We start from the raw sequence: 22,421 nt of genomic DNA, 5'->3' as shown, positions 1-22,421 counted from the left end.
TTTTCTACCTTTTGTTGTCTGGTTATATTTCAAATCTTGTTGGACCAAGGCTCTAGTTTTCTTCTGATAACTTGCTTGCCAGGGTCTCTTTCTTTCTTCTTTCTGCATGCTAACCATCCATCTGCCAACTCTGTCCTCCCTTTCCATTTCCCTTCCTTCCCCAGGAAGTCTGGTATCTTTCCTTTTTTTCATCTCCCTCCACAGATCCACCTTTTCTTAACTACCCTTTCATCCGGCATCTTTCCCTCCTTCCCCACCACCCCAGAGTCCACCATCTCTCCCTTTCTTTTCCCAATTACCCTCCTATCCAGTATCTCTATCCCTCCTCCACACAATCCCGTGTCCAATTTCTCTCCCTTTCTGTTCCTTCCCTCCCTAAATCCCATGGTCCATCATCTCTCTCCCTCTCCTCTATTTTCAGACCCAATATTTCTTCCCCCCCCCCCCAAAGTTTGGCATATGCACGTCTCTTTGAACACCCCCTTCCCTCCATGTACTTCTAAACCAGGGTCCCCCCCCAAAGGCCTCTCCCCCCTTAAAGGTCTGCCTGTCCCCCCTTGAAGGCCTGTCCCACCCCCTTGTGGGCCTGTCCCCCCCCCTTGTAGGCCTGTCCTCCCCTTGAAGGCCTGCCTGCCTGTCCCCCCCCCTTGAAGGCCTGTCCCCCCCTTGAATTCCTGCACCCCCTTGAAGGTCTGCACCCCCCCGAAGGCCTGTCCCACACCCTTGTAGGACTGTCCCCCCCTTGAAGGCCTGTCCCCCCTTGAAGGTCTGCACCCCCCTGAAGGCCTGTCCCCCCCTTGAAGGTCTGCACCCCCCTGAAGGCCTGTCCCCCCCTTGAAGGTCTGCACCCCCCTGAAGGCCTGCACCCCCCCCGAAGGCCTGTCCCCCCCTTGAAGGCCTGTCCCCCCTTGAAGGCCTGCCTGCTTGTCCCCCCCTTGAAGGTCTGCACCCCCCCCCGAAGGCCTGCACCCTCCCCTGAAGGCCTGAAACCCCCGAAGGTCTGTCCCCCCCTTGAAGGCCTGTCCCACCCCCTTGTAGGCCTGTCCCCCCATTGAAGGCCTGCCTGTCCCCCCATTGAAGGCCTGCCTGCACCCCCTTGAAGGCCTGCACCCCTTGAAGGTCTGCACACCCCCTCCGAAGGCCTGTCCCCCCCCCTTGAAGGCCTGCCTGTCCCCCCTTGAAGATCTGCCTGCCTGCCTGTCACCCCCTCCCCCTTGAAAGCCTTCCTGCCTGCCCGCCCGCCCCACCCCCTTGAAAGCCTGCCTGCCTCCCCACCTGCCCCACCCTGAAGGCCTGATGCCCCGACCCACCCCGAAGGACCGCGCGCCTCCCTGGCCTCCCCGCACCACCTATGAAGCAGCCGCAGCAGGATCACGAAGTCAGCGATCCCTGCGCTGCTTAGGCGCTGCTTCCTGCGCCGCGGTCCCGCCCCTCCTGACATCAGAGGAGGGGCGGGACCGCAGCACAGGGATCGCTGACGTCACGATCCTGCTGCGGGCTGCTTCACAGGTGGTGCGGGAAGGTCAGTGGGGCGAGCGGTCCTTCGGGGGTGGGGGGGGACTGAACGGTAAGGCCCGGAGCACCCCCTCAGGACTGGCACCCGGGGCGGACCACCCCTCCCGCCCCCCCCTTGGTACACCACTGGACTTAGTAGATAAGTACAGGTTGTTCACCCTCTCCAAGGTAGGGAGAACGAGAGGGCACTCTGTAAAGTTGAAAGTGGATAGATTCTGTACAAACGTAAGGAAGGTCTTCTTCACCCAGAGAGTGGTAGAAAATTGGAACGCTCTTCCAGAGGGGAAACACCCTCCAGGGATTCAAGACAAAGTTAGACAAGTTCCTGCTGAACAAGAACATGCGCTATTAGGGCTAGTCTCAGTTAGGGTACTGGTCTTTGACCAGAGGGCCGCCGCATGAGTGGACTGCTGGGCACGATGGACCACTAGTCTGACCCAGCAGCAGCAATTATGTTCAGACTGAAAGTCCACTTCTTTGAAGCTGCTTTCAATTCCAAAATCCAACCCACCTGCTGATCACCAACATCTGTCTTATCATTCCCCCACCTGAGCACTGTGTATTGATGCACCTTCTTGTCCAATTCATCTGTCTTGACTACACTGTAAACTTTTTTGAGCTGGACTGTCTCATCTATGTTTTGATGTACAGCACTGCGATTGTCTAATAGCGCTATAGAAATTATTAGTAGTAGCAGCAGCTCTGTAAAAAGGCTGAGCCATTGTATCTTGTAAATTTTACCATTTTAACTCTGAACTACCAATTATCTATTTTTTTAAACCTCAGCTCTGCAAAACGCCTGTGCTCATTATGTGGGGTCATTCAGGCCAGCAATACTTATTACTACTACCACTATCCATTCAGTCGTGTCCAGTGCTTAGATACCCCATAGGCCAGTCCTTTTAAACGCAAATTACTTACGTCAAAGTGAGAGAGTCGGGCCTAGATCAAAATGTACCTTTTGTGTGTGTGTTTTCCTCTACTAATGTCAAACTTAACGCTGGAGATTAACACACAGTAAACCAAAATGAATTCACCCATTAAGTTTCTGTTGAGACAGCAGAATACGGCCGGTGAGCAGAAAAGATTACCTGCTGGGAGGAAGACAAAGAGCAAGGAAAGAAGGGACGGGAAGCGGTTTACCTGCGAGAAAGCAGCTCCCAGAAAGGGGAGAACGCCTCGGGGGCGGGCGAAGATTTAACAAAAAGGCGGGAAGCCGGCGGCTGGGCACCAGGGCTGGGGCACGCGCGGGCTGGAGGGCTGGAGCACCGACCAACGCTCGGCTCCAGCCCTCAGCCATTGGGCGGCGCGAGAGACCCGAAGGGAAGGGGCGCGTGAGGTTTACTGCGTCACACTCCGTCTGTACACCATGCCCACTCGCAGTTTAATTCATTTCTTTTTTTTAAATCCTCCCCTTTCTCCCGTGTGGGTGAGGGCGAGCGGCCGTTAACTTACAAATATTTGAAAGCGGGACGGCGGTTTTGTGACGACATCGCACGTGCCGCTGTGTGGCTCTTACTGTTGGTGCGCACTTGGCGGGAGCGCTGTTAACTGATGACTTGGTTGCCCGATTGTCATTTATTATGTCGTGTGCCACGGCCCCCAACCCAGTCCCGCTTTTTCCCTGTTGGATGCATGGAGTTGCATTTGTGAAAACCCAGTAATACAGTTGAAGGAAGAAGCATCAGCCTGGTTGATCTGGGGCTGAGGAGGAAATGCTATATTGATAAGAGCAGAGTAAGGCAAGCTAAGCTTGTGCCTATTGGCAAAATTTGAGGGAGGATGTTGTCTGGGACCTGTTCAAAGGGTTCATAGACAAAACCGCCGAAGACAAAGGCGCGTACCAAAGAAAAAGAGTGTTATTAGGGGCTCCGATGGGGTTTTTTGTTGGGGACCCCCCCCCCACACACACACACACACTTTACTTAATAGAGAGCGCGGCGGCGTTGTGGGGGTTTGGGGGGTTGTAACCACTCTCATTATACTGGAAACTTAATTGTTTCCTTTTTTTTAGGGAAAAAGTGAAGTTTTCAGTAAAATGTGGGAGGTTACAACCCCCAAAACCCCCCACAACGCGGCGCGATCTGTATAAAGTAAAGTGGGGGGGTTCCCCCCCCACACACCCCGTCGGAGCCCTTTAAAACAGTCATTTTCTTTGGCACGCACCTCCGCATTGCGCTCAGTTATCTGCGTGCACCTTTGTCCCGGCGCGCTTTTGACCTGACACCCTTCAAAGCATAGGTTTTCCATATGGCTCCAGAAAAAGGAGGACAGAATGAGACACCCGGGTTTTACTTCCATTGGAACCCAGGTGCCTCATCTGTCCTCCTTTTTCTGGTCATATGGTAACCCTATTAAGTCATCCAGACAGTTTCTGTGTTTGTCCATACAGGACAAGAACTGGTATCAGCTGCTTGTGTCCTTAGCCAGGTACTATTATTAGCACCTTCCTGGGATCAATAAGCCAGTATCCAACCAATGATAGCATCATTAATCACTGCAATGTTATTCCCTCTTCTTCCCCCACTAATAGAAACATGACAGCAGATAAAGGCCAAATGGCCCATCTAGTCTGCCCATCCACAGTAACCATTATCTCTCTCAGAGATCCCACGTGCCTATCCCAGGCTTTCTTGAATTCAGACGCAGTCTCTGTCTCCACCACCTCTTCCAGGAGACTGTTCCACACATCTACCACCCTTTCTGTAAAAAATTACTGTATTTCCTTAGATTACTCCGGAGCCTATCACCTCTTAACTTCATCCTATGCCCTCTCATTCCAGAGCTTCCTTTCAAATGAAAGAGACTCGACTCATGCGCATTTACATCATGTAGGTAATTAAACGTCTCTATCATATCTCTCCTGCCTTTCCTCCAAAGTATACAGATTGAGATCTTTAAGTCTGTCCCCCATATGCCTTATGATGAAGACCACACACCATTTTAGTAGCCTCTGAACTGACTACATCCTTTTTATATCTTTTTGAAGGTGCGGCCCCCAGAATTGTACACAGGCATCAATACCTCCCTTTTCCTACTTGCCATGCCTCTCCCTATACGACCTAGCATCCTTCTAGCTTTTGCCGTCACCTTTTCAACCTGTTTGGCCACCTTAAGATCATCACATATCATCACACCCAACTTCTGCTCTTCCGTTGTGCACATAGGTTCTTCACACCCCAAACTGTACCATTCCCTCTGGTTTTTGCAGCCCAAATGCATGACCTTGTATTTCTTAGCATTAAATTTTAGCTGCCAAATTTCAGAACATTCTTCAAGCTTCGCCAGGTCTTTCTTCGTGTTATTCACACCATCCAGCGTGTCTGCTCTATTGCAGATTTTGGTATCATCCGCAAAGAGGCAAATCTTACCCGACAACCCTTCAGCAATATCATTTATAAAAATGTTAAAAAGAACAGGTCCAAGAACAGAACCTTGAGGCACACCACTGGTAACGTCCCTTTCCTCCATTGATCACTACCCTCTGTCGCCTTCCACTCAACTAGTTCCTGACCCAACCCATCCCAAAGGCACTCAGTTTGTTTATTAGATGTCTGTGTGGAACACTGTCAAAGGCTTTGCTAAAATCGAAATACACCACCTCTAGCGCACATCCTTTATCCAATTCTCTGGTCACCCAGTCAAATAAATTGAGCAGATGTGTCTGACAAGACCTACCGCTAGTGAATCCATGTTGCCTCCATTCCTGTAATCCGCAGGATTACAGAAACTTGACCATTCTCTGTTTTAAAAATGTTTCCAATAATTTGCTTACCACAGAAGTCAGAGTTACCAGCCTGTAATTCCCTACTTCTTCCTTACTTCCACTTTTATGGAGAAGGGCCACAGCTGCCCTTCTCCAGTCCTCCAGTACCACTCCCAACTCTAGAGACTTGTTGAAAAGGTCATTCAGCGGAGCTACCAGAGCTTCCCTAAGTTCCTACAATACCCTCTGATGTACACCTTCCGGCCCCATCGCTTTTAAAGATAAGTGCCTGGTTCTTTGTTTTGTCAAGTTTGCCATACACAGAAAAGCTAATTGGTCGATCATGAATCCGGTTGATTACTCTCCGTCCATCATATGTACATGAATTGAGATTAAATTTAAATTAAAAAATATAAAATAAATTGAAACAAAGTAACATAAAAATTTTAAAATTATTAAAATCAATTTAAACAGAGGTTTTTGACCAGTGATAGTATCCTTAAACCCCTAATTGGTGTCTTTCTATTGACTGGACTCCTGGGGTTCTTTGAGGTAATTTTTCCTCTATTTAGATTAAATTGTACATCATTATCTTTATTTAGTATTCATCACACACAGATTATCTTGGGATTTATATTTGAATACATTTGACTTTAATCTGCATGCTATGTTTGCTATGCTATGCTTGTATAAATAATACAATGTCTGCCATGGCATGCTAACATATATAATCCTATGTCTGCCATGCTTGTATAAACTATAGGTTTGCCATGCTAAGTTGCCATCCTATGTTTTTGTCATACAATATTTGTCATGCTATGTCACAGCATACCATGTTTGTCATGTTATGTTGTACCATGCTTTGTTATGTATGTAAACTTGTAACCTGTTCTGAGCTCTCCTTGACTGGCACCTTGAGGCTTTGTGGGAAATTGCTGCAATTTAGAAAACTGCTCAAAACCTATCTCTTTACACAGGCCTTTATCATCTAGCTCTGTGCCCCTCTGTAAGGATATGATTATAATACAGTATTAAGAAAAACCATACCAAGTTACAAATTCAGTAATTAAAAATACTGCAGTCAGGCTCATTTATGGATTGAGAAAATATGATCATATTACATATTATTATCATGAACTGCATTGGTTGCCTGTTGAAGCACAAATCCTTTTTAAACTGGGTTGTGTTTATTACAAGGTAGCAATGGGTGAAGTTTTTTCTTATTTGATAGATTTGTTCTGTTATTCTTCTCTACATTATTTACGTAGTACCAAAGCTTTTTTTGTTTTTCCACCAGTTAAGGGTTGTGGGTACAAAAAATATCATGACAGAACCCTCTCTTTTCAGATTGCACTATGGGATAAAGATTTTAAGCGGCTGTTATCAAAGTCTATTTCTTATCTTCATTATAGAATATATGTGTTTTTTTAAATTGTATGACTTTAAAGCTATGTATGTTGAATTGTGAGCTGCTTTGGTATAAATGTTTTAAATAAAAATAAAGAAATATTCAGTTCTCAGTGCAGCTTCTTGATTTTTGTAGAAGCTCTTTATCTGCTGAGTTATGTGTTTAGGTATTCCCATTTGCACTAGAGTTCTCCATAGTTTATCGTGATCCACAGTCAAAAGCTTTGCTGTAACTGATGAAACAAAAGCATTGGGGCTTTTGGTATTCTTTGCGCTTTTTCAATATCCATCTAACATTGGCAATAATGTCTCTTGTTCCTTGACCTTTTCTGAAACCAGCCTGAACTTCAGGTAGTTTTTGCTCCATGTATGATTGTAGCCTTCATTGTATTATTTTAAGCAATATTTTGCTGGTATATAGAATTAATACCAGTTGTTACAGTCCTTGCCCTCACCTTTCTTTGGTATAGGTTTGAGCAATGATCTTCAATTGGTTGGCCATGTTTTTCCTCCCAAATCTGTTTACACAGTCGAGTGGTGGGTGGTTGTTTTCATTCCACCTTGTTGATGCTATGTTGAATTTGTTAATGAGTTGTGTTTTCTTACAGAGCAGATCAAAAGTATGTGATTGGTTAATTTTCCCTTCCTTCTTATTTCTCCTCTTTCAGGGGTTATCTCTACTGTGGTGCAAATTGAGGAGAGAGGGCAGTGCCTGGTGATGCAAGGAGGCAGAGTTGAAAATGGATGAAGATGCACTATCCACAGGTTCAGGACTCATGTGCTTTTCTACTGGAAAGAAGATTATAAAGATAAGAACCTAATCTTCCATTATGTTTAAACGTAGAAGCTCTTCTGGTGAAATGTAAGGTTGCCAAATTTTCAAATAAACAGTATACCATCAATCAAATGTGGGCATCAATCTCATACTATATACAGTCTAACTGACTCTCCAGGTATTAAGAATTATAAAATAGAAATGTGACCTAAATACATACCAAGTTGTTCATGCATTCCTTGAAGGTCATTACTTCTTTGAACCTCGGAATCAGTGACACATGGTTGTTGCTCTTGTATTGTTACATATTTTTTGTTATAACTCTTCCTATATTATTGTTCACTTATTATGTTATTTTCTTATACCTCTTCTCTGTGGTATTTTTTGTGTTTCATGTTTTATAAATTTTATTATAAAACTTTCAAAACATTTTAATGAAATGAGAAGTTCTTTCTTCTTACTGTTGTTATTATAGTTATATGTATGCAAGATTCTCATTGGCTTTTTTTTACTTATTGTCGTTTATTAAGACTAATAAAAATATTTTGGAAAAACATTTTAAAGAAACCATTTAGTTGTCACATACAACCACTGAAATTAAGTAACAGTATAAAAAAATGCACTAAGAACTATGCCATAGACTGAGCTAAATATTACAGATAATAGAATGATGTACATCTATTCTGCCAGTTCATAAAGGCATCCTTTAAAAAACAGTACAGAAAAAGCAACATGGCAAACATTTGAATAATACAGAATAATTGTCAAGCACAAGTGCTCTTTCTAGCCTCCTTTCATCCTTAATACTGTATGTACTATCAAGAATTGTAGTTGGATAAAGAGGAGAATGTGGCACAGTGGTTAGAGCTACAGCCTCAGCAACTTGAAGTTGTGGGTTCAAACCCTATGCTGCTCCCTATGACCCTGGGCAAGCCACTTAATCCTCCACTGCCCCAGGTACATGAAATAGATTGTGAGCCCACCAGGACAGATAGGAAAAATGCTTGAAGTACCTGTATGCAAACCACTTTGAGTGTGGTTGTAAAACTACAAAAAGGCAGTATACAAGTCCCAATCCATATAAAATAAGATATTGATTGGGACCATGCAGATCACAAATTCTACCTAGTTGTGCTACTGTATATCCTAGGTGTGGATCTCAGGTCCTCTCCCTCTTCCAAAGGCAGTATTTCTCAATTCTTTCCTGGAGGCACACCTTGCCAGTCAAGTTTTCAGGATCACCACAATGAATATGCATGAGACAGATTTGCATAAAATTGGTCTCTTCTAAATACAAATATACTTCACTAGTGTTTTAGCCCGTTACATTAACGGGTGCTAGAGTAGATGTCTGTCTGTCTGTCTGTCTGTTTTTGTTTTTATTTGTCTCTCTCTCCTTGGACACTGTCATTCTTTCTGTCTGTGTCTTTCCCTGGCCCCCTGTCTGTCTATCTTTATTTCTAACTCTATCCTCTTCCCTCAATCCTGCATGTGCCCTTTTTTCTTTCTCCTCCCCACTTCCTTCCAATGACTGCTCCCCCTGTCCTCCACACTTCCATTCAGTGTCTGTCTCCCTCTCTCTATCCCTTCCATCTACTATTCACCCTCTGTCTTGCCCCTTCCATTCACTGCCCTCTCTTCTTTTTCCATCCAGTGTCCGCCCTCTCTCTCTCTGTTCCATATGGCCTCTCTCCCTCTCCTCCTTTCTTTTCCCTTGGTCTGGCATACCTTCCTCCTTCCCTCCATGCCCTGCCATCTCTTCTTCCCTCCAAGCCATTCTCTCCCCCTCTGTTCCCTTTCCTCCTTGAACTACTTCATTGGGCAGCAGCAGCATTCACAATTCATTGCTGTTGCTGGCTTCAGGTCTTCCTCTCTGGCGGGTCCTGTCTTCATGAAAACAGGAAGTAGGCAGGTCCCGCCAGAGAGGAAGGCCTGAAGCCGGCAACAGCAGCAAATTGTAAATGCTGCTGCTGCCTGAAGCTTCTCTCCCATCCCAGCCCAACCCCCACTGACTCTAAGACCCTCACAGCGAGATGACTTTAATAACAAACCTCCCTCCAGCATTGGCAGCCGCAACACGCTAAACAGGCTGCTTCGCAGCTTTCTTCTGCCGTTGAGTCCCTCTGTCCCTCCGTCATTAATGATGTCATCAGTGACGGGACAGAGGGACTCAACTGCAGGAGAAAGCCACGAAGCAGCCTGTTTAGCGTGTTGCGGCTGCCAACGCTGGAGGGAGGTTTGTGCCGGTATGTGCAGAAGCGGTATGTCCCTCCCCCTCCAGTACCTGTGCAGCACTTTACGTGGCGCATCCTCCCACAATCCTGAGTCGGCCACAGCGCTCGAGTGTGGGCCCTAACCGCTCATCCGCTCTCCTGCCTGCCACGGACCTACGGATCACGGAACACGCAGGCGGGAGTGCGCATGCGCGGCTAGCGTTTTATTATATAGGATGCATATTCATTGTAGTAATTCCAAAAACTTTACTAGTTAGGTGTGCCTCCAGATAAGAGTAAGAAGAACAGCACTAAGACTTTTTTTGTGTCTTTTCCACATGTCTTGAAATCTACCACTCTTTGACTCCTACTATCCCCGATAAAATTTTGTCTCATATGTCCACCATCTTCTCAATGAAAACTATCTCTTCTTTTCTATGTTTTTAGCATTATTGTTATATTCCTCACTCCCTCTGACTTCATGTGATTTCTTTGTTCTTAGATTTCTTATTTCTGGGATGACAGTAGCTTATTGATTTTTCCTATATATTTCAATGTGTCTGTCTTATTTCCTCTTTGCCTCCTATCGATTACAGAAGAAGGGGCCATAGGGAGCAAAACTTAGATGTTGGTTTTCATTAAAACTGAGATGAGTTCAGTAAAATTATTTCTTCCAGATTGTACAAGGCATATGCATTCAGACCTTTGGTCTATTGAATGCATAAGATTTTTCTTTTTCCAAGTGCTACATTCATATAACTGAAGACATAATCGAAAAATTGATTGGCAGAAATGCTAGTTTTACATTTGCATTGGAATGAAAAATGTAAATTATGCAGTTTAGGTCTGCAACATTATAATCTGTCCTGCAAAGAATAATTTCCAGCTTATACCCATGCTGTGCAGGATACCGAAAAGTCTTCTATCCATGTACAAAAATACTTTACTATCTTATTTCTCAGAGAAATACTTTGGCAAAACCTGTTAATCTAAAACTTGATGTTTACAGTGCTTCATAAAGTTTGAATTTTTTTTTTTATCCAGTTTGGCCTTTAAGCAGTTTTACAGATGATGAAATTTCATTCAGTCTTTCATCAGTATCCTCCAGGGCTATTCAAGGTAAATCCCAAACATCACACAATAAGTACGTCAGTTTTGGATCTTTTAACTTCCAAGATATCAACACTTCTGAGTGATTATGACTCAGGGTCCTGAGTTCTGTAAGACGTCCTATGAGACGAGCAAAATGCTGCAGATCTTCTGGATGGTGAATTTTGGAATACTTATGTAAAATTCCTAATAGGGGCTCCTGTAATTTTTCCACACGTTGTTTGTTTTTCAAGAGTGGACGATCTACGATTAGAAAGAAATGAAAATCATCTAATATTATTGAACATGCAGCAAACTGAGTGAAGAGAGTATAATAGTAAGCATGGCATACCATTCAGTAGACAAGAGTCTCATTTTTTAATTAAATTCTACAGAAGAGCCATTAAATCTCACTCAACAAGCATGTTGGTGGTTGGTTTGTTTGTGTTTTTGCAACAAACTCCAGTAACTTGTACAACACTCTTGCAGAAACACTTGTATATATAACATTAACTAAGGGCTCCTTTTATCAAGCCGCACTAGCAGGGTTAGCGCGCGTGACTTTTAATCACGCGCTAACCCCTGCGCTGGCCAAAAAACTACTGCCTGCTCAAGGCAGGTGTTAGCAGCTAGCGTGGCCGGTGGTTTAACGCACGCTATTACGCGCATTAAACCGCTAGCGCGGCTTGATAAAAGGAGCCCTAAATTCTGCTACCACAGTATTACATTATTTACCACAGCTCCCATTTTAATCAGAGGGACCTACTAAAAGCACAAGTTAATAGCATTAGGGAAAACGTTTTAGAGCACCTGCTCACAGTACTGTTCGGTGTATTATAAACTGTTTTTATATCTATGGAAGAAAGGTGATACAGTGGTACCTTGGTTTACAAGCATAATCCGTTCCAGGAGCATGCTCGTAATCCAAAACGCTCGTTTATCAAAGCAAAGTTCCCCATAGGCCCTAATGCAAACTCAGAAGATTCGTTCCACAACCAAAGTCTGCAATGGTGGCCCAGGGGTGAGTACCTGCCTGCGGGTGCTGCAGCGCTTTCAAAGTGGTGGCTTCCTTCCCTCGGGGTCCCCGTGCTGCTGCCCCTCCTGCTTCGGCCGATGCCTCTGCCATCCGTCAGCGCCTCCCGGCTCCTGATCCAAGCCTGTGCAAGCATGCGCACGACCTCACCTCTCCTCTCCTACGTGGTGAGCATGTTGTCGGGGCAGCGGCTGACTTAGGAGAGGTGAGGTTGTGCACATGCTCGCACAGGATGGCGGCCAGCTTAGATCGGGAGCCAGGAGGCGCTGACGGATGGCTGAGGCATCGGCCGAAGCAGGAGGGCAGCCGCACGGGGACCCCGAGGGAAGGAAGCCACCACTTTGAAAGCGCTGCAGCACCCACAGGCAGGTACTTACCCCTGGGCCACCATTGCTGAGACAAAGTTTGCGAGACAAAGTTTGCTAAGTGTTTTGCTCGTCTTGCAAAACACTCGCAAACCGGGTTACTCGCAAACCGAGGTTCCACTGTATATCAAATAAAGATAATCATAATCACATCGCATGCTAATGTGGTAGCGCACTCCAATCTAACCCTAAGAACAGAGTAGGTATTTTCTGTTTTTCTTAACTTTATTTAGATTGGCAAGTCATGAGAAATAAAATATAGTAAAAGAAAATTCGAGTTTTTGTGAGTTCCTTATGGGACCCTTTTACTAAGCAGCAATGCTGACGTGATGCTGACTCCAAATGGGTTGTGCAGTGGAAACCCAGGATTTAGGGCTCCTTTTACGAAGGTACGCTAGCGTTTTTAGTGCACGCTACAATGCCATGTGCGCTAACCCCGCGCTACATGGAAAATACTAACGCCAGCTCTATGGAGGCGTTAGCGTGTAGCGAGCGAGGCAATGTAGCATGTGCTAAAACCACTAGCGCGCCTTTGTAAAAGGAGCCTTTAGAGTAGGGCCTACTTGGTCTATAGCAGTGGCTCCCAAACCTGTCCTGGGGGACCCCCAGCCAGTCAGGTTTTCAAGATATCCCTAATGAATATGCATGAGAGAGATTTGCATACCTGTCACTTCCATTATATGCAAATCTCTCTCATGCATATTCATTAGGGATATCTTGAAAACCTGACTGGCTGGGGGTCCCCCAGGACAGGTTTGGGAACCACTAGTCTATAGGTTCGCATTATACCTGAAAAAAACACAGTGGTTGCTGCAAGAAGGGCATATTCCGTCTCAGTCACGTTCAATTCACCCATGCTTCTGTAGAAGTTAAAAAGTGGTATCATAAACTGTCCCGTGATATCTACAAAAAAGAAAGGAATAGTCATCTCTTCTGAAATTGTAGAATAGAACAGAACATGTGACTCTTGTATTATAAAGTGCAATAAACACTTGTTAAAAGAATATCAGAGACTGCTTCCAAGGTACCTGTGGCAGCGGTGGATGTGGAAGTCTTTTCCCTGTGAGAAGTTTCTACGGTATAAACAGAGTATTTCTCAAACTCTTGGACATCATAACACCCTACATGGTCAGAGAATCTTCCATGGCCTAAAAAAGGAAAATAGACAGGGTTTTTAATAACCGTTAACATGTTTGTTTAACTTTTTTTGAGAATTATTTTAGGTTCAAACAATTTTTATTGATGCAAACAAGAATGTTATCGAAACAGTGAAACACAAGTGATTCATAATACAATTATTGCAGCATCATATTCAACAGGATTTCAAATACATACAGGAGATAAGAACAGCAATACAACCCCCCTTTCAATCGACCCGTGGCTAACAAGGCCAGAGTCAGCAGAATGACCCTCCGAGACCCTGGACTCTGATGAGCCTCGCAGAAGCCACTCCACCTCCTCCCCCAACTCATCTCCTTTAGAATTATTTTAATCTTAAAATGCTTAAAATTTTTTTTTTTTTTTCATGTCCTCTTTCTTCCCATTTCTGGGTATTGAGGGTTAGGTGATCACAGCCCTACTGCGGTGCTTGTGACCTTTACTTGGTATAATATAAACTGCTTTTGGTTGAATGTGTTTTAAGGATGGTGATATAACAGTATAGCACAGCCTGTTCTGGAGGTCCCCCATCCAGTACTTCAAACCAGGCAACTCTACTAAGCTAATGAAATATTTTTTTAACTTTATTTTTACATAGCAAGAAACCCCACAATTACATATTAATTACTAATGGTCAGAGCACGAAAATAGACAATGCCCCATACCCCCACCTCCCCACCCCTACTTCATTTTTTCATTTTGGGAACTTTCTGTTCCACCAAACACTTTGCAGACCCTCAGTTTAATTCAGTAATTTGTACACCCCCAAATTAAAGTAATGCGTGTCCCTCTCTCAAAATTATTAACACACGGCGGCAATCTGTCTTTCCCGTTACAGCTCCACAAACATGGAATTCCCTTCCAATTTATTTAAGAGAGGAAAAAAACCTGGAAAGATTTAAGAGCAAACTCAAGGGTTTTCTTTTTAAAGATGCATTCAATGACTAAATGAATTGCTTATGACTCTTTTTGTATTTTTATATTTTCTGGATAGTTTTTCTCTTTCCTTTTCCTATCGTTTTTAACCTTGTTTTTCTTTATAATCAGATTTAATTTCTTTCCTAGCCTTTCCTCATGTCTGTATAAGTTGGTTTTTTATTATGTTTAGTAGATTTAGGTTTTTTTGTTAATTATGTCTGTTTCCCCTAACTTTGTCAGTTTTATTTATTTGTACATCACCTAGAATTTGGAATAGGCGATTAATCAAATTCTATAATAAACTTGAAACTTCATAGTCCAGCTTCTTCTGAATCCATCTCACAAAAGGGGCCCATAGTCTTTCAAAATTCTCAAGTTGATTCCTCCATATCTACTACCACTATTTAACATTTCTATAGTGCTCATAGGCATAAGCATACACAGTACAACAACATATTGAAGAGATGGTCCCTTCTCAGTAGAGTTTACAATCTAAATTAACAGACAACAGGACACGTAAAGGCTTAGGGAATTTCTCAGGGTGAGGGGGTTATGAGTTAAATGCATTCTCAAAGAGGTGGGCTTTTACTCGGGATATGAATAATTCCAGAGACAGAGCTTGACATACTGACTCAGCAAGAGAGAAAGTGTGTAGTCTGGAGTTGGCAGTAGAAGAGTAAATATTTCATATCCCCAGGATGAGGGAGCCCATCGTGGGGATAGAAGACTGTCTACTAACATGTGCAATTTCACACCTTGCTGCAATTGATCAGCTTGCCAACATGGAGTATGCATTATTTCTAAGCCACTGGGACATACATTGCAATAGTCAGATTGTAGCATATCCTCTTCTTAAACCACCGACATTTTAGATAGACAAATACACACATGTATCCCAGAATAATTGGGACATCCTACCAAACACGTATGTATGTAGGTACCCCCACATCCACACACTCTGCTAGACTGAAATAAATATTTCCTGCCACTGCTTATTTGTCAAATGGATTCTCAGGGCTCCTTTTACTAAGGTACGCTAGCGTTTTTAGCTCGCGCTAAATGAAAAATACTAACGCAAGCTCTATAGAGGCATTAGCGTTTAGCACGTGCGATATTGTAGCGTGCGCTAAAACCAATAGTGCACCTTAATAAAAGGAGCCCTCAGTTCCCGCTACCAAGATAGCATGAATTTTGAATTTAGTGGAGCACAGGGAGACCAGAATCTGGTAAACCCTAGTCAGCAAGTATTTATAATCCCATGCTCTATCCAAGAGCAGTTCAACATGGATCCCACCTGCATATTTATTTATTTGTTTATTTATTTAATTTTAATAGGATTTATTTACCACCTTTTTCAAGAAATTCGCTCAAGGCGGTGCACAGCAAGAACAATCTGGACACAGTCAATAGACAATTTCAGCAGGAAAAATATTCAAATAGCAGTACACATTATGACATAGTATGCTACTGACAATGCTAACATAATATATAATAAAACATCTGAATAGGATAGGGTGCAAGGGAGGCGGAACATATAGATTGATAAGATACTGTAGACTAAGTAACAGGAGTTAGAGTAAGAGGACTAACTAAAAGAAAATTGCACATGGAGTCAGAAAGGTACATAAATATGATCTCAGCTAGGGTAGGAGTGAATAAGCAAATCCTGCTACAATATGTGCTACTGGCGTATGTGAGATTAGCTAGTTAGTTGCTTCGTCCATGAAATGCTTGGGAGACGAGTCAAGGTTTCACCTGCTTCCTGAAGTAGAGAGAAACTTTCAGAGAGTTAACATCTTGCAATGTCCTTTGGTTAGGGATACTTCTTGGATAAGGGACTATAGTGACCTAGGAAGTGTGTAGAGTGGAAACCTTTAAGGGCCTCAAAGTCCAGAAATGGAAATTTAACCCTGTATTGTACTGGTAGGCAATGAAGTTTTTGCAGACATGCTATTATATAATCACATCACATTCAATCTTCTGTCAGTCTTGCTGCAATATTCTGAATCAAATGAGAGTACAGCAAAGCCTTTGTAGCATGCATTGCAGTAATCCAGTCTTAAAGTTATCATAGCACGAACCACTGTGGCAAGACTTGCCTTCTCAATGTATGGAGAGAGGCAGTGTCATTGCAGATTATAGAAGCAGCCCCTGAAGGTTGCTTGGATTTGGAGGATCAGCATAATTGTTAAGGTACCTGACTTGTAATTAAAGGTGGTGTTCATATCTCGCACAGGAACTGAATTTTACTTGGATTCTGGCAAAGTTTGTTGTTTTTAGCCCATTCTTGAATTGCTGTTAAAGAGCTAGATTCACAAAGCCCACCAATCAAGTCCTGACCACATAGCGACCCCTTTGCGACCCGAACCCAATTCACTAATCTGCCTCCTGATCCGATTCCGACCCGCGCATGCAAATGAGGGGCAGGACATCCAAAAGTAGGGAAGGCAGCAATTCACAAAAAAAAGTAAGGAACTCCGACTGGGCTGGCCGATCACAAAAGAAGTTACTGGTGAGGACCAGTTGCTCACGTCCTTGCCGACTGTTCTGCAGCCCTGCAATCACTTCACATATCGCCCTGCTCGCTGCCTCTCTGCTCTGCAGCCATGAAATCTACTTCCCCCACAGCAACCGCCAAGCACAGTGGACACCACTACCGTGGGATGCCACCTGCTCCCGTGTATAGGGAGCAACATCGCCGGGTGACGAGTGCAGCTGGAGACAGCAGCAGCAGAAATAGAAGCCGGGAAAGGGGGGGGGGGGAGGACACGTTTGGTTCCCGGTTCCCAAGAATCCACACATCCAGGTGTCGTCAGCACTCTCTGCACCACATCCCCAGCTCTGGCCAGCCTAGAAAGCATGAGATCTAGCCCAGAAAATGTTAGCGGCTGCTCAGTAGAGGGTTTTAACTCACGGGTTTAAAGCTGTGCAGCCCCGCTTTAAACCCGCAAGTTAAAACCGGGCTCGCACTGAAGTCGGGGCGGCAAGGAGAGCACTGAAATTGGGGCAGCAAGAAGAGTTCAGTTTAAAAATAAAAGTTGCTACGGAGGTAAGCGCATGTGCAGACCATTTACAAGCACAGAAGATGGTCTGCGCATGCGTCAGGATCGATCTTCTGCAATCCACGTGGTCGGTTGGGGGCATGCTTCCGATCAGCCTAATTAGCATAAGGACGCGTTGTGAATAGGGAGCCCGGACACGGACCGGAAAGGTAAGGTGGGCTTAGTGAATCTAGCCCAAAGAGTTTATTCAGGGTTGTAGGTAAGTCTTGTTTAATGGTGTAGATCAGGGGTCTCAAAGTCCCTCCTTGAGGGCCGCAATCCAGTCGGGTTTTCAGGATTTCCCCAATGAATATGCATGAGATCTATTAGCATACAATGAAAGCAGTGCATGCAAATAGATCTCATGAGATCCCTGGTGTAGATGTAGAACTGAGTACCCATTGATTGAATTAAGGGATTAAGGAATTGGGACTTGTATACCATCTCTTTTCTAGTTATACAACCACATTCAAAGCGGTTTATATACAGGTACTTCAAGCATTTTCCTTGAATCAGCTCAGAAAGAAGCTTCAGATAGTTATTAAACAGACTAAACCAGTGGTTCCCAACCCTGTCCTGGAGGACCACCAGCCAGTCGGGTTTTCAGGATAGCCCTAATAAATATGCATGAGAGAGATCTGTATATAATGGAGGTGCCAGGCATGCAAGTGTGCTTCATGCATATTCATTAGGGCTATCACCTGACTGGCTGGTGATCCTCCAGGACAGGGTTGGGAACCAATGGACTATAAATCCATGTGGCAGCCATAGCAACGATAGGGTGCTGCCAAACAGTGGATGTCTAGCTGGTTCATCTTTCAAAAATGAATATTTCTGTGCTTTGAACATTTAGTGGGAAATATCCAAGTCAAACGTAGACATACTTTTCGAAAATGGCCCTCCACATGCGTTTCTATAAAGGCCACTCAGCCTGGAATGTCCTTTATAGAAGAGCACATCAAGCAGATTTTTCCCAGCATCTAAGTTTGAGCGCCATATACTGAATCTGGCCTCTAATGTCCATTTTGGATATTTTGTCAAATTATTGTAAGTATACAAGGGGCTGCTGAAAAGTTCTCAGTCCAACCAAGAAGATAATGTCGTGGATATGGTTCAATCAATGATCTGAAACAATGTCAAAACAGAGAATTTTTGTTTCTGCGAATTGGCACTTAACGAAATAAGAAAACACTCTTTCTGGCTACAGTGGCATAATAACGCTCAGACAGTGGCGTACAGGACCCATCATTTTTTAACACTCCTCTCCTCTATATGAAAAACATGATTTTTAGTAATCGACACGTTGCGCAACATGAGTGTACCTAGGAAAAGGCAGCATCTTACATATTGTGGTGAGCAGTAGAACCGCAATACATCTAATGTAAAACTAAACAACTCAGAATAGTACAGATTGATCCTACACAGTCAAAGCTAAAAAAAAAAACAAAAACCCTGTCTTTTGTACACAGAAACACCCTCATGCAGTATGGAATATGTAATTACAAACTAAAAATAGAAATATATAGACAAAAGTTAAACTGAACCTCAAAGAAGCCAGACTTTGCATACAATGCAACACCACAGAAACAGAAACAATGATGCATATCCCCTAATATTGTGCAAAATATAAAGATAGCAGAAATAAATTTGAAAAAAAAACTAAGAAATAGCAATCATCACTTTACAAATTAACAAATAAAAATAAAACAAATAAATGGAAAATAAGATAATATCTTTTTATTGGACTAATACATTTTTTCTATTAGTTTTCAGAAGCCAAAACCTCTTTCCTCAGGTCAGTAAAGTATACTACTGTTACGGTTTCCTGTCCTGACCAGAGGAATGGGGTTTTGGTTTCTGAATTAGTAAAAAATGAATTAAAATTAGTCCAATAAAAGGATAACTTTATTTCCATTTTCTATTTATAAATATTTATCAACACAGCTACAATACTACTTTATCCTAAAGCAAAAAGTAAAAGAAATAGAAAAAAAATTTCTACCTTTGTCATCTCTAGTTTCTGTTTTCCTCATCTTCCCGTCACTCTATTCCTTCCATCCACTGTCTGTCCTCTCTCTGCTCTTTCCATATGGCATCTTCTCTCCTTCTATGCCCCTTCCAGAAACTGTCTGCTTCCCCTTTCCATCTCTCCCTCCACCCCAACTGGTCTGACATCCATCTTCTTCCCTTCCCTCCCCTCCCGCAATGGTCAGGCATCTCTCTCCTCTCATACCTTCCCATCTTCTTCCCTTCCCTCCCCCCCCCATGGTCTGGCATTTCATGCTCTCCCTTCCCTTTCCTTCCCTCATCTTCCTTCTCAATTTATTTTCTGCATCTGCCTAGAATAAATTATTTCTTACTATCCAGTCCTCAATTTCCCTCTTTTCACTGTGTCTACCTACAGCTTGCCGCCTCTTTCCATCACTCCCTCCAGTATTTCACTAACTCTACCCTCTTCCCCCATCCAGCAAGTGCCCTTTTTTATTTATCCTTTCCTTCCATCACGTGCCCTCTTTCTCTACCCCTTCCATCCAGCATCTTCTCCTTTCTCTGTCCTTTCCAATTTCATCCTTCTCTCCACTTCCATTCACTGTCTGCTCCCCTCTTTCTCTCCTCCCCTCTTTCTCTCTTCTCCCCACTTCCATCCAGCATCTACTCCCCCTCCCTTCCCCACTAACATCCAACATCTGCCCCTTCTCTCTCTCCATCCACCCCATTTCCATCAGCATCTGCCCTTTCTCTCTCTCTTCACCCCACTTCTATCAGCATCTGCCCCTCTCTCTCCCTTCAGCCCAATTCCATCCAGTATCCTTCCCCCTTCTGACTCTCCCTGCACCCCAATTCCATCAGCATCTGTCCTCTGTCACACTACCATACCAGCATCCTGCTCCCTTCTCTCTCCCTCCACTCCAATGCCATCCAGTATCCTGCCCCCTCACCTCCCCGCCGCCGCTATATGTTTCTCAAACCAGCAACAGCTGTAAACTTTAATGCAGCCATCAGGGGAGGAGAGTGTAGCTTAGTGATTAGAGCTATAGACTCAGCATCCTGAGGTTGTGGGTTCAAACCCCCACGCTGCTCCTTGTAACACTGGGCCAGTCACTTAATTCTCCACTGCCCCAGGTAAATTAGACAGATTGTGAGCCCACCAGGAGAGATAGGGAAAACGCTTGAAGTACCTGTATGTAACCCACTTTGAGTGTGGTTGTAAAACTACAAAAAGGTGGTAAATAAGTCCCAATCCCTTTCCCTTCCTGCACCTCCCTGCAGCTGCCAGCTCTGCTTCAGAACAAGGAAGTGATGTCAGAAGGGGTGGACCAGCAGCCGCGGGGATGTACAGGTAGGACCTGCAATGGCTGAATTTAAAGTTTACTGCTGCTGATTCGCGAAAGCAACAGCGGAAGAGTAGGGAAGGAGGTCCCAAACCTGGTGTGCTGGCTGTGCACTCCCTTAGAGCGTACACCTAGGGAAGACCCCCCCTCGCCCCCACCCATCCCCCTTGGTACACCACTGCACTCAGAATTTAGGAAGTTGGTTGGTTGAGCTGAGAACTTTTCAGCACACCCTCGTAAAGTAGCAAGTCACTCAGCTGGTCTTACTTTTGCTTGCTGATGACAGAAAGTCACTTGCTCCATGGTTGTATATCTGGGCTGAACGTAAAAACATGGCCTCAACTGTGGAGCCTTTCAATAATGCGATCTGGTCTTCATAATCCAAAGTTTCAAATCCTGTCAGAAAGATAGTCATTGTGGTCATGTTTATAAAAATTCGTACACTCTCTTCCTGATGAAGGCCACATGCCAAAATGTTGTAATTATCTAAGGATTGATTATGGTGTACTGGCCAGTAATATTGTGATGATTCATTAACTGACTCCTTGATTTTGTTCTAGTTGAAGTGCCAGATTTTTGTTTATCTATTACTGCTCTTGAGACCTTGAGACTCTGTAGATTCAACTATTTACAGACTTCTAGAAAAAGACCATGGGCTAAATTAATGTTTTGAAAAGTAAGTGGCGGGGGGCAAGTTGCATGGACACAAATATCGTCTTCAGGTTTAGAAATGCGAGTAAGTCTTTTGTGCAATTGAATTTGTGTTTATTCTCCATCATGTCTACCTGCTTAGGGCACTGGTAATCCCAGTCAAATTACCCTGTTTCCCCGAAAATAAGACCTATCCCGAAAATAAACCCTAGTATGATTTTTTTTAAGATGCTCCTAATATAAGCCCTACCCCCAAAATAAGCCCTAGTTAAGATCAACCCCCGAAGCACCCCCATCAAATGTCCCTGACACTCCCTGACTCCATCCCTGCCCGATTTGCCCAAAAAATCAGACTCGTCTTCAGCAACCCCCACCCCGGTGAGACCAGACATACCTCTGCTCTGAGGCCTCCTAAAGAAGCAGCAGCAGAAGTGCTCTGAATGGGCTGCTTCACAGCCTTCCGCGCCTTCCCTCTGCCATGCCACTGAATCATTAGTGATGCGGCAGAGGGAAAGCCCCAACGGCGAAGGCCGCGAAGAAGTTAGACCATGTGTCCCCTTACTATCAGGAACTTCATTGGTTGCCTGTTGAGGCCTGTGTTAAATTTAAGTTTGGTTGCCTTTGTCATAAGGTTTTATTTGGTCTATCTCCTAGCTATTTGGTGGATTCATTCTCTATTTCTCAATCAATTCGTATGCGAAAATGTCATGCTCTCTTTAACTTTCCTTCGATGAAGGGTTGTCATTATACAAAGTTTCATCAACGTCTTCTTTCTTTTCAGGCAGCACTTTGGGATAAGGACTTGAAGTCTCTGTTATGGAGTTCTGAGTCCTACCACCATTTTCGAAAACAATTGAAGACACACTTGTTTCCTAAATAATGATTGCTCTTAATGATTATATGGGTTTTTTAAAACTTTGTACACCGCATAGAACTTACAAGGTTATGCAGTATAGAAGTTATTTGTTATGTTAAGTTGTGAGTGAAGATTTTCTATGGTTTGTTTTAAATCTACTGCTTAATAGCTTCATCGCATGTCCCCTAGTCCTAGTATTTTTGGAAAAAGTAACAAGCGATTTACATCTGCCCTTTCCACTCCACTTAGTATTTTATAGACCTCTATCATATCTCCCCTGACACATAATAATAATAATATAACAGTTTATATACCGCAGGACCGTGAAGTTCTATGCGGTTTACAATAATTAAAAGATGTTA

The 22,421-nt window shown here is 43.8% G+C and overlaps 2 protein-coding genes across 10 annotated transcripts in view; both read right to left on the bottom strand.

The window, feature by feature from the left end:
- Positions 1 to 3,079, bottom strand: part of SYCP1 (synaptonemal complex protein 1) — a 327,903-nt gene extending 324,824 nt beyond the window's left edge. For all 8 annotated transcript variants that reach the window (XM_033919065.1, XM_033919067.1, XM_033919068.1 and 5 more), the window contains exon 1: positions 2,659 to 3,079. The gene's annotated coding sequence lies outside the window, so the exon portion shown is untranslated. The remainder of the gene's footprint in view (positions 1 to 2,658) is intronic.
- Positions 3,080 to 9,622: 6,543 nt separating this feature from the next.
- Positions 9,623 to 22,421, bottom strand: part of LOC117347657 (bile acid receptor-like) — a 55,747-nt gene continuing 42,948 nt past the window's right edge. Inside the window, exons 8-11 of one of the 2 annotated variants that reach the window (XM_033918861.1) lie at positions 20,820 to 20,948; positions 13,132 to 13,251; positions 12,893 to 13,006; positions 9,623 to 10,969 (exon numbers count right to left, since the gene is read on the bottom strand). In XM_033918861.1, coding sequence (XP_033774752.1) covers positions 10,731 to 10,969; positions 12,893 to 13,006; positions 13,132 to 13,251; positions 20,820 to 20,948 — 602 coding nt within the window. In that variant the 3' untranslated portion in view covers positions 9,623 to 10,730. The remainder of the gene's footprint in view (positions 10,970 to 12,892; positions 13,007 to 13,131; positions 13,252 to 20,819; positions 20,949 to 22,421) is intronic. The other variant, XM_033918862.1, reaches the window with a different exon arrangement.

This window comes from Geotrypetes seraphini, chromosome 13 (assembly GCF_902459505.1).
Source record: "Geotrypetes seraphini chromosome 13, aGeoSer1.1, whole genome shotgun sequence".
NCBI classification, from domain to species: Eukaryota; Metazoa; Chordata; class Amphibia; order Gymnophiona; family Dermophiidae; genus Geotrypetes; species Geotrypetes seraphini.
The sequence above is the reverse complement of the archived record's forward strand: the minus strand, read 5'-3'. Positions and strand labels throughout refer to the sequence as shown.